We start from the raw sequence: 12793 nt of genomic DNA, 5'->3' as shown, positions 1-12793 counted from the left end.
CTCCGCTGTCAGAATGAGGAAGTGATGTATATTACATCACTTCCGCATTCTTGTGTCACTCTCCAGCTTCAGATGCTGGAGAGAATCTGAGAAGCTGATGAAGCAGATCTCTGCCTAATCAGCTTCTTCAGGGGGGTCCTAGGTGACATTAGGGGTCTTGGAGACCCCTGATGTCTCCATAAAGATGACCTGTCACATATTTTGCTATCACATAAGGGGGTTTTCTAACCCCCCTATGTGATAGCAATAAAGTTAAGTGGAAAAAAAAATAGGATAAAAAAAATTAAGTCCCTCCCCCAAAAATGTAAAGTTACAAATAAAAAATAATTAAATGAATATTATTAGACCCCCTTTCTGGCCGGGCCATTTTTCAGTATTCAGTGCTGCAGTACTTTGACTGACATTTATTCCGTCATGCAATGCTGTACTGAAATGAATTTTATACCATTTTTTGGGGACAGATAGAGCTTTCTTTTGGTGGTATTTAATCACCACTGGGGGTTTTATTTTTTACTATATTCAGGAGAAATGACTGAAAATTTTGAAAAATAAAAGTTTTTTTTTACATTATGTTATAAACTAACTAATATTACCCACTTTTTTTGTAAAATAAAAAAGACGGGGTCACGTCGGGTTAATAGACACCAAACATGTCAAGCTTAAAAATTGTGCGCACTCGCAAAATCGTAAAAAACTAGCATACCCAAAATTGCCCATAGGCGACGCTTTAAAAGCTTTTACCGCTCATCAGTTTAGTGTTATCAGTGATTGATAGCCCTAAAATTATTGCTCTCACTGCGACGTTCGCGGCGATATGTAACATGTGCGGCGTAATGTGCGCAATCACCGTTTTCGCTGGTATGCGCACCTGGGGACTTTTTAAAAACATTTTTTTTTATTATTTTTTATGTGTAACTTAAAAACAAATTTTGGGGAAACTTTAATTTTTTTCCCTATTTGTTTTCACTTAACTTTATTGCTATCACAGAGGGGGCTAAGAAACCCCTATATGTGATAGCAAAAAAAGTGACAGGTCCTCTTTATGGAGACATCACGGGTCTCCAAGACCCCTAATGTCACCTAGGACCCCCCTGAAGAAGCTGATGAAGCAGAGATCTGATTCATCAGCTTCTCTCCAGCATCTGAAGCTGGAGTGTGACATGAGAATGCGGAAGTGATGTAATATACACCACTTCCACATTCTGACAGTGGAGAGGGGACCGGAGGGAGTTCGTGAACTGACCTCCCTCTAATCCCCTGTCAGAGAGCCACTATGCTGGTCCTGGGCTCGCACCAGGCACAGCGGAGCCCGGGATCAGCGTGACAGCAGGAGGGGGGGGGAGCCGCGGAGGGGGCGCACATACCGGGACCCCATACAAGCGATCCACCGGCTCTATACCCGGCGGATCGCTTGTATGTTAACACGCATCGCTGCCGTTTTTTAAATTATATGTCTTTCCCGCTCGCACGCGCCACGTGGCGTGCACGAGTGGGCGGGACTAACAGGACGTGTATACATGCCCAGTTACCTCCAAGAAGCTCCTGCCCGGCAGTGTATACACAACAGCCGGCCGGGAGGTAGTTAAAAACTGTATTTTTTTAAAGTTTTTTTTTCACTGATTCCTGTCCTCCTTAGGTGGACATAAGGAGGCTTCCGGGGGTACATATTATCCCCAGTGTTTGTGGGTGGGAAGGGATTACTGAGAATGCTGTAGTCTTCAGTGACACTAAGGGCTCAAAAGCTCATTCATGCTGAAATGTCTACACAAGTACCCCAGAAATCAGACCATGAAGAACAGGGACCACTACTCGGTGGCTACCCTTTTGGAAATCGCTACAAGGTGAAAAAGGCAGATCTTGTGTTACTATCCTAGAGGGAGTAGAAATTCCACTACTTAGAAGAACCATATGGCCACATTTCCATATAGTGGCAGGATTCCTTCCCATGACCAACATGCCTCCCATCCTCGAATCCTGCTACCTGTTCTGGACTGCCACTATTAAAAGCTCCTGACAGCTTTGCTGGCCTGCCACCACTACCCTCTCCTGGGGCCTTTGTTGGCATGCCATCATTACTAGCTCCTACCATCTCTGTTGGACTGCCACTTCTGTTTACCACCATTACCAATTGCTGCAATCTCTGCTGGCCTGCCACCATTACAGACTCCTGAGGCCTCTGCTGGCCTGCCACTATTACTAGCCCCTACTATCTCTTCAATCCTGCTACTGCCACCATTTCCAAAAACTGCAATCAATTTTGGTCTACCGCCATTAAAAGCTCCTGCCAACTCTGCTGGACTACCACCATTCCCATCTCCTGCCACCTCTCTTGGCTAGCCACAATTAGCAGCTACTTCTACATCTGCTGACATGCCACCATTACCAGCTCCTGGCACCTGTACTAGTCTAACACTATTACCAATACCTGCAGTCTCTCCTGCCCTATTCTGCTGCTCTAGCACTGTATAGGTGCTAACCATATTGCTTCCACAGCCTGGGGTGCAATGTGTGAAATATTTTGATGCAGGATAAATCATGCTCTGTGTCTCCCAGTTTAGGCCCATTCAAAAAAATGTGTGGCTATTGTGTCTCTAATACATTATGATGTTTATTACAAGATAAAAAAACTACCTTGCCCCTTCCTCTTAGATCTTAATCTAATTCACCTGCTTACATACTCTCCAGAAAAATGCACACAATGTGTGGCTACTGTCTCTGAAATGATATTCTCCCATTTTTTATTTCATGATATAACCTCTATCATGTCTCCGTTTTACAATGCACCCGAATAAAGTTGCTTACATCCTCTGTATTGACCACAATATTTGTGATTATTGTCTCTGAAATAACATACTCTAACTTTTATTTCCTGATAAAACCTTCCCCTTCTCTCCCTCTTTAACTGAAACCGAATAAAGCTGCTTACGTACTGCACAGCTACTGTACAATATTTGAAACGCACTCTAATTTGTTAATGATAAAACCTGCCTGCTTACATATCCTGCAGTGACTGTACAACATTTGTGGAAATTGTCACTAAAATAATACACTTTGATATTATTTCGTATTAAAATCTGCCTCATCTCTTCCTCTTAAATTGCAGCCTAAAAAAGCTGTTTATATCCTCTACTCTGCATAAACTGTACAATATTTGTGGATAGGGTCTCTGAAGTAATCCACTCCAATTGTTACCTCTTGGCAAAACCTACCTCATCCCTCCCTCCTAAATTATGGCCTAATCAAGCTGCTTACTTAATAAGCATTGACTGTACAATATTTCTGGCTGTTATTTCTGAAATAATAGACTCTATTTTTTTTTACATTCATTAACTGTACAATATTTGTGAGTATTGCCTCTAAAAGACTCTCTACACTTATAGTTATTTCTTTATAAAATCTGCATTTTTATCAAATACGGCTGCTTATATACGAAACATTGACTTTACAATATTTCTGAATACTGTGTCTGAAATAACACACTGTAATTTGATAAAACCTGTCCAGTTTCTCCCTCTTACATTTTCTTACATTGCATCCTAATAAATCTGCTAATATATTGTGCAATGACTGGACTTCTCTCTGAAAATATACACTTTAATTTTTTTTTCCTGCCAAAAATCAGCATTGTCTCTACCTTTTACACTGCAGCCTATTTAGTTAATGTACATACTGTACAGCAACTGTGCTATACTTATGGCTATTGTTTTTGAAATGCTATGCTATATTTTTTATTTCATAATAAAATCTGTCTTGCCTCTTCCTCTCTCATTGAGGCCTAATCACATTCTGTGCAGCTACAGTATTCACAGTATACAGTACACTCTAATTATTATTTCTTGATAAATCCTGCCTGGTCCCTCTAGCCCTGTACAATATTTCCTTGTCTTTTGATATGATTTTACATTGGTGACATGTCTGTGCTTGATTCTTAGGACAGGAAAAATGAAAACAATTAAAAGACAAACCAAGCTGTTATTATAATATCACATTGTATTTTAGACTTTATTTTTATAAATGCACATTATAACATTTTGATTGTATGTATTTACCAGTGGAAAAAATATTCTAACGATTACAGTAACATATCAAATAATAAAATGCATCTATAGGTAAAGTTCTCACAGTGTTATCCTTAACCAAAGCTACTGTATGTATAATTGTAAATTGGTTTAATCTTAACTTGGCTAAGAGTTGCATTTTAGCATTTTAACTCAAAAAATATAGCCAGTTTTGGATATTTAATGTAGTAGTCTGATATAAAGTGTGATATTATATATGCAAAAATGATATTATATATGCAAAAACATATATCTTTTAAAGAGTAAGTATAGCATACTTGATAAAAACACTGGCTGAAGTAACAGCCCATTAACCAAGGATGCTTTTTACATACTGGCAGTTCATTCTGTGAACACACAAGCTGCGCTCCTACAGGAGCATTGCAGGATATCAGTGAAAGTATAACTAATCTTCCTTCCATTATTACAATCAAGTTGAATTTTCTTCTTGGTGGTTTTGGTAGCCTGACAGCAGGTGCAGTCATGTGCCTTCATTTTTGGGAAGTTGGGATGTCTGTCAAAACAATATAATACCATTTGTTATTTGATTTTAATATGAACAAAATAATGACAGTCAAACATTAAAGTATAAATTCTTGCAATCTGGATATCCATTACTCGGTCTGACGGTCTAACATGTACGACCATTACATAAATACTTCATATCTCTGTGGTCCTTACCAACTTCTCACCTAGGCTGAAGCAGCCTTTTATATTACCAAAATGTGCAGCATACTCATTTGGGTTGATTTATTAAATGAGAATGTTCACTTTGCAAAGTATATTTTCACTTTGAAAGTGAATTTACATTAAGCTTAGTAAATGATGTAAAGCAGTGCTGTCCTCAATTATTCAATCCTGTGCAAGCAAATATGTTGTTTCTTAAAGGAGAACTATGAGGTGAGTGCTTTTCACTCACCTCATAGTTCTAGCCGAACTGTGACAATGAGACTGTCACAGGTCGGCTTAGTAGATCGGGAGGTGAGCGAACACATAGCGGTGTTCGCTCACCTCTCGATCCTGTCGCGGCTCTCTGCCGTGACAGGGGGGGGGCTAGATTCCCCTCTCCCCATTTCCGATCCGCCAGCGCTGACTGGCGGAACGGACTCCTTCACAGATACTGAGCACTAAAATACAAAAAAAAGTAACACTATTATTTTTATACTGTTTACAAGAGAAAATACCAATGATTAGCATACTGTGCATTTATGAAACATTGCTTTATTCAGGTAACAAGAGAACTATGGGGTAACCTTTTTTCCCATAGTTCTCTTTAGGGTCACGGGAGGACATATACCAACATCCTCCTGTGACCCAAAACTTAGTATATGGCGGGCTATTGCCCACTATATGCTGAGAGTGCCGCAGCTGGGATGGATCTCAACAATACTGTCAAGATCCACTCCGCTGGCTGATTGACAGCAGGCTCTGCCTGTCTAGAGGAAGAGCCAGCTCTTCCTTCCCCCTCCCTTGTCCATCCCCCCAGTCAGTGCTGGAGGATCGGAGCGGGGAGGGCAGGAATCTCTGTGGAGAGCAGTGACTGACAGTCACTGCTCTCTGCAGGGAGATGATTGGGAATTGAGCAAGTGGTGGGGTGTTTTTGCTAATTTCCCGATCAATAGAGCTGATATGCGACAGTTTCAATGTCACCCCTCAGCTCGATTGGCGGTGACGGACAACATCGCAGGGAGTGATGCTGGATCCGCACTACTGCGCAGGTGCTTGCTGTTGGGTGCAACTAGACCTCCCTGATGCCGGAACACCTCTGACATAACTGCTGGGGTGTGTTTACCAGCATCAGCGGATATATAGGGTGGCCTCCCCAGTTTGGCTTGGTCATGCTACAATTGGGAAATGTTGTTGCAGGGGACACATCATAGGCAGAGGCTGACTATACCCCAACCTTACCAGGTAATCCACTTAATGGCATGGATTGGATATTTGCTATTGGGATAATTCTGGGGATATTTGACCAAAAATAGCCTTGTTATATTTTTCAATGCTACAAACAGGATTGAATACCCTTTATGGCCGGTGTAGGGGATTGATCCAAACTGCTGTTGACAACTTATTTGGAAGGGTTAAAGTTTATTGACAATATGGGGTCCACCTGGCTATCCCAATATTATAAAAGCGTCCTAAATAGGTAAGTAAGTGAGGTTTTTAATAGCTGATCGTAGCCACATTTTGAACATTGCCATTACCATAGATTGTATATTATTCATTTACATTATTTTGGTTAGGTCATGTCATATGTGCCGGCCCACCTGTTTTTGATGCATGGGTCCCCGTTTCTATGATGTCTATTGATGTATCTATGACAGTTTTTGAGCCATTATGCATGTATACATGTTGATGATATTGAAGAATACTAATTGTAAAATTAGGTGATGACAATTTTCATATCTTTATTCTTTATTGATTGAGATCATCCTTTTATATCTGTAGCTCATGCCCATTTATGCTCCTGAGGAAGCGGTGCTTACCGCAAAACACACAGAGCAAGTTTTACATACCCCTCTGCATAATACCTAACATTTTGTACTTTCAATTGAACCTCTATGGTCTACACACCAATATAAGATTATGGTATACAGTTTATGGAGGGGATGCATGCTTGATAGGCATAGGCTCCGTTGTAGATGTGGAGATTCAAAATGTTAACATTTGTCTTTTATTAATATGTTTACCTAATAAAAAAATGTTTTTATATATCATTAAGTCTGCATTTGTGCCTTCTTTCACTGTATAATTTAGGATGTGGCACAACTGCACCCTCCTACATTGTACAGTGTTTAAATAATGAAGATACACAAACATGTAAACCTGAACTCCAGGATAGTCAAATATTTGCTAAGTAAAAGAGGCATGTACAATACATTCTCACTTGAATCTTGAGGCTTCATGTATAAAAGTTCCACCCAGCTGCTGCTTTTCGCACAGCACTTGCACCCCTGGAAGCTGACAAGTATAGGGGTGTGCTTTGTGCATTTCTTCCAGATCTGTGCAGTAATCCAACTTACAACTGTTCAGGAGCTTCCTGTAATAAGGACCAGTTACTGCTGCTCTCCCTCCTTGTGGAGGGTAACTGTTCTTGTCTCTGCCCTCTCCTGTAGTTGTCTGTAGGTGGTATGTAGTAGGTTGGGCTAGCTGGCTCACTCTCAGAGCTCTGCTCTCTGCGCAGGCTATGTAGAGCAAAGTGATGATGGCATTGCTACTTTAAGATGAAAATGTCCGAGCTTGCAAAGTCATTTGGTGCTCACAAAGTGGGTTTATATAATTTGTGGTTAATAATAAACATATTTTAATGATTGTCATGTTTGTGTCTGGAGTTCAGCTTTAAATAGTAAGTCCAAGTGGTTGGTGTCAAAATGTTCTTATTTCTGCAATTTATGACTTACTGACCAGCAAGGAGATTACAGGATTAGGATAAAAGAAGCCCACTCTACCAATGGTTTAGATGTCCTGAATTCATTTTTTATCAAGAATATCCAAGGTAAGAAAATAGTGTATTTTGCAGTTTGTTTTTGTTTTTTAGATTACCAACTATTCATCAAAGCTAATATTGCTAATTTAAAATAAAAGAGGAATGATGCAGGAGTTAGTGCATGTGTCAATGGGTTTTGAGCTTGTTTCAATGGCATGAGTTTGAGATGCTTATGAGATCATTCAGAATTCATTGACAGGTGCATTTGATCTGCAGTTAAACTCCTGCTGACCTGCTTCAAGTGGATTTTGCATGCTTATAGACCTGTATACGTATGCAAAACCAACTGGAAGGGAACAAAAGACCATCAAAACAAGTCCTTGGGATGCTGCTTCTATTGAAGAAGGTACATGCAAGTATAGTACAGCCAGGTGCTGAAACTTGCCTAAATAGAAGTGCACCCTAGTTCCTGCACCATTTCTCCTTCAGTTTTCATTTATTCTAGCAGTATACACCATGTTGCAGGAAATATAGTAGAACAAAACTGGATTTTCTTGATGAAATAAACAGTAAAACACTCCTGAACCATTAATGTGGTGTTCTTATTTCATAGTAACCTCTGGACCTTACGCCCTTTGAGCTAAAGGGATGCCTAATCAGAGTAATTGAATTCCACAGTATAGACTATAGCACCTCCTGTCCTTACTCTTATAGCTCTACTTCTTGTACCTTACTTAAAAGGACATGTCCGTACCTAGAAATAGAACTGCAGTAACCTCCACAGTTAGTAAGAGTCACATTGGCCCTACAACCACCACTTTCAATGAGTTTCCATGATGTCATTACATCACACTTGCCTGTATAAAGAAAAAGAAAAAAAACTTATTACACAATATGCTTTCAACAGACACTATCCATGAATTGCATCATTTTTATATATATTTTTCATGTTTGAGTCCAGACAGTTTTCTTTGCCTTTAAAGGGAGCTTGCAAGGATACAAATATTGGAGCAGCCATTGCTAACTTGTTTTTAAAGGCTTACTTTTAGTTTGAATGAGCTAAATACATTCCAGGTGCATCGAAGAAATGCATGCCAAGCCTTGCAGCTCATTTTCTTTTAAACAAACTGCCACAGCTGAGAAGAAAAGCCTGTCCCTTGCCAGCAGCTGCAGAGAAGGACCCTTTCCCCCTGCTGAGTTGGAGCTAGATCTCACCAATAAGCAAGGAGTGTAACATTTGCTGATTGAAGTGTTAAAGAGCTGACTCAGCAAGAAGTGTGTTGAAGCTCAGCAGAGAGACCATTGCTTCCACATAGTGATCAAGGATCTTTCTTTGTAGCTACTGGCAGGGGACAGGCTTTCCTATTCAGCTGTGGCTGTTTTTTTAAAGAAAATGAATTGTAAGACTGTGCATACATTTGTTTTTATGCACCTCGAAAGTATTTAGTTCATTCAAACTGAAAGTGTACCTTAAACAAAAAGTCAGCAATGGGTCATATTTGCATTCTCACATCCTCCCTGTATTTCCACTTTTGCATGAAAAATTGAAAAAAACATTTTATGCGTTTGTTATGTGTTACTATTAACACAGAATATCTATTTTTTTTCTTTTCTACCGCTTACCTTTCAGATATGTCTATTAAGCAGGCCTTTGCTTTCAGTAACAGGAAACTCTGACTGTCCTAATAGAAAGACTAAGGGGTCTATTCACTAAGCTGCCGTAGGCAGCCGAGTGAATGACCGACCTGAAGTGAAGTGAGCCGAACACTGTTCGGCTATTCACTTCAGGCTGGTACGGCTGATTTCAGCCGTATATCGGCTGAAATCAGCCGTACATCGGCGTGCTTCGCATGGCTTTGGGTCGGCCGAACATTTGGATCGGCTGAGCAGAACCTCCGGCAGGCTACTCGCTGCTGTTCGGTCTATTCTTATATGCCGAATAGGGATGGGCTGCACGTTCGAGTCGAACCTATGTTCGACTCGAACATAGCATGTTCTAGCGTTCGCCGAACATTATGGGATGTCCGCGGCCTGTTCGACGCGGGACATCCCACAATGCACTGCGCCGTCCGAAACGGTAATTGGCTACAGTCTTGCACCTGACCGCAGGTCAGGTGCAAGACTGTGCCAGTCAGGGCTCAGTACAAACATAGCGGAGCTTGCAGTGACAAGACTTTGCACACCTTTTGTTATGATACACCATGCATGCATTTAGCTAATATAGACTGAAAGTTCAGTAGGGGTTTATTACTATTAAAGTTCTTTATTTCTTGTGGAATGATCATCTCAATTTCCAATCACTGAAGCATCAGCCTGATGCTAGGTTCTTTCAATGTTCCTTCCAGTATACTTTACTTATTTGTATAATGCTGGTTCTTTTTTACAGAACTATTTTTTCCATATCTTTGGAGCTCATGATCTTGGCATACACGTAGAACTGGGTTAGGCATTAATGTTTAACTTGGCCTGCTATGCTGTCCATACATGTGTTTCTAGACTTTTAGGAAACTAAGCAGTAGAATTACAACAGTAGAGACTCAACATTAACTTACGTGGCTCACAGAACTGGATTGTACAACATCCATCAGTGCTTGTAAAATTAACCAATATACCCTGTGCAAATACCAAAAAATATAAGGTAATCAAACATAGTTATCAGTAACGCAAGCTAAAATCTAAATAATGCATGATATTTTTTTAACCAAGGAAAAAAAATAAAATATACCATAAGCAGGCTTTGAATTTTTAAGGGGAATGGGTCGTATAAATTATTTGCGCGCACACACACACACACACACACACACACACACGTGCACACAATAATACAACTATAAACTACCAACATAGCACTTGCATCACAGACATCAACTAGCAATACCTGTAATCTGTGACACAAGCAGTATAGAATCATCAGCGAATTCAGTGCCAGGCGATTCGATTTTAACAAATCTTGTGTGTGAGGCAAATTTCATAGCACCCTACACACACTAAAATACCCGGGTTAGGACAAGATCAGGTTGGAATGCATCAATAGTACTAGCAGAGATTTGGAAAACAGGGCACTAACTTGCCATCATAAAATAGGCATTTGATACATTTCATTAAGGCAAGGCAGCTAATGGAATACATAATCAAAACGGCATTTAGTAGAGACTGTTATATATCTCTGTTGTAAATATCTGAGCAGAACAGTTAAAAGAATGCACATTTCAGTCCGGGTGTTGTTTTTTTCACTGTAATATCCAAAATTGATATCATATTCCATAAATCCTGGCATGATAACATCATATTCACACCAAGCATCTATCCAAATGTATAAGAACATTTTGATCAGTTAGATGGCAGACACCCCTACATTATGAGGTGCAGAAAGCTGATTAGACGGATTAGCCATTTTAAGTAAGCCATATATAGGAGGTATATCATGTTTAGTCTCTTAGTATGAAATTACTTTTTATTTTTAGTCCCATTTATTTTGCTGCTGCATGCTGATTATTTTTGCAGTAACTTTTTCTGTAAACATTTCTTCTTGCAGCATTTTTCTATTGTTTCTTTAATCATCACTACCGGCATGTTACACCCCCTTCATTACTAGGTAAATTTTCAGTTTTGCCACTGTGCAAGTTTAGCTGAGATTTCTTCTGTCATACAACACTCTAACAAAATTATTTTTAAATCATTTTTTTATTGGGGCAAATAGAGCTTTTTTTAGTGGTATTTATAAACTGCTTTTTTATATAAAGTACAAAAGACCAACATTTTGAAACAAAAGCCTGTTGCTCTTACTTTTATTTATAAACCGTAGCAAATAAAATGTCAGAACAGAATGAAAATCCACCAAATGACCCTTTTTGGAAAATTGACACTCCAAGGTCTGATCTGATTTGTTTTGCCGCAATTTTGGGGAAATTTAGAAACATGCCGGTATTGAGGGGTTGAAACATGGTGCTTGGTAGCTGTTCTCTCTCTACTTTTCCTTATTCCCCCATATGCGCTCTTTTTTCCTAATTTCTTCCCCCTTATTCTCTTTACATTCATTACTTTTTCTGACTTTTTTCCTTTTCTCTTGTATTTTTTCTGTTCTTTGCATCATACATTTTGACTTGTTAGGCTCTTCCCTTCATTTTGATAATGTTTATTCTAACCAAGGTCCATGCTTTGGCACACTTCATGTGTTGTTCTTGTACAAAACATTCATGAAGAGTAGTTTCTTGCAATGCTTTTTCCAGGTTTACCTGCTGGTGATTCATGGATAATGTCTTTGATGTATGTTTCTACATAATGTGCCTAGATGTTGGTTGTGTATGCCTGTTTTGCTTATATTGTTACTATTTACTACTTTTCAATAAATATGTAATCTTTAAAAAAAAATATGGAGCTTTGTAATAGTGCACAAGATACAATAAATATACAGGTCATAGACAGAGGGTGAAGGGGTTAATGTAAAGGTCACATACAGTGTGAGGATTGAGATGTAGGGGTTAATGTACAGATGTATGGGATAAGGGAGATGAAGGGGTTAACACACACACGTCAGAGTAGAGATCGAATAGAGCTCATATATAGTATATAGGAGGGGAGGGAGGGTTAAAAAATGTAATTTACTTTTTTGGTGCTGCTGCAGCTTATTTTTACTCTAGGGTACAATGAATGGATGACCCATCCATCCATTACTTCCTTTACTCTCCCCTGCCTCTGATGTAAGAGGAAGGGGAGGGCTTGGCAATGTAAACATTACCATGTGATTGCTGTGATAACCAATCACAGGTCAGCTAACCAATCTCAGGAATCACAGGACACAGAGTCTGTCTGATCAGATCTATGTCTAAAGCTGCTGTTTTCTGCTGTCTAGTGAAGTGTGCAGACACATGTTCAAGGGAGGATGTACAGGTACATCCCCCTGGAACAATGTGCCAGTGGACAGGCCATTTCAATACAGTGGCTGGCCTCACAAGCAGTTAAAGAAGAACTCCAGGGAAAAAAATTATTAACCCTTGCAGTCGGGCTACCCCAGGTCCAAAAATAAAAAGTTATATTCACCCAAAGCTTCCTCCAGCCTGTCACCTCCTCCACTGCAGAACTGGAAACTTCCTCAGCTTTCTCACATCTATACACTGCACATATAGAACTTGATGATTTATGAGACTTTAACCCGCTGCAGAGGAGGGGGAGAGAGACTAGAAGTATCTGTCTAAGAACAAGCTGGCTCTGCGGTTTAGGTGAGTATAACGTTTTTTAACCTGAACAAAAAGGCTGGGAGTACCATCATCACAGTCTGACGGCAACAGTGGATTTTGAGACTGCTACT

At 39.8% G+C, this 12793-nt stretch overlaps 1 protein-coding gene across 1 annotated transcript in view; it reads right to left on the bottom strand.

The window, feature by feature from the left end:
* Positions 1-4365: 4365 nt before the first annotated feature.
* Positions 4366-12793, bottom strand: part of LOC108793938 (intestinal mucin-like protein) — an 11330-nt gene continuing 2902 nt past the window's right edge. The window contains exons 4-6 of the mRNA XM_018564899.1: positions 10038-10098; positions 8240-8342; positions 4366-4572 (exon numbers count right to left, since the gene is read on the bottom strand). Of these exons, the coding sequence (XP_018420401.1) occupies positions 4401-4572; positions 8240-8342; positions 10038-10098 (336 nt within the window). The 3' untranslated portion in view covers positions 4366-4400. The remainder of the gene's footprint in view (positions 4573-8239; positions 8343-10037; positions 10099-12793) is intronic.

The sequence above is a fragment of the Nanorana parkeri genome, unplaced genomic scaffold, assembly GCF_000935625.1.
Source record: "Nanorana parkeri isolate BGI_ZX_2015 unplaced genomic scaffold, ASM93562v1 scaffold792, whole genome shotgun sequence".
NCBI lineage: Eukaryota > Metazoa > Chordata > Amphibia > Anura > Dicroglossidae > Nanorana > Nanorana parkeri.
This window is presented reverse-complemented; position numbering and strand designations above follow the sequence as displayed.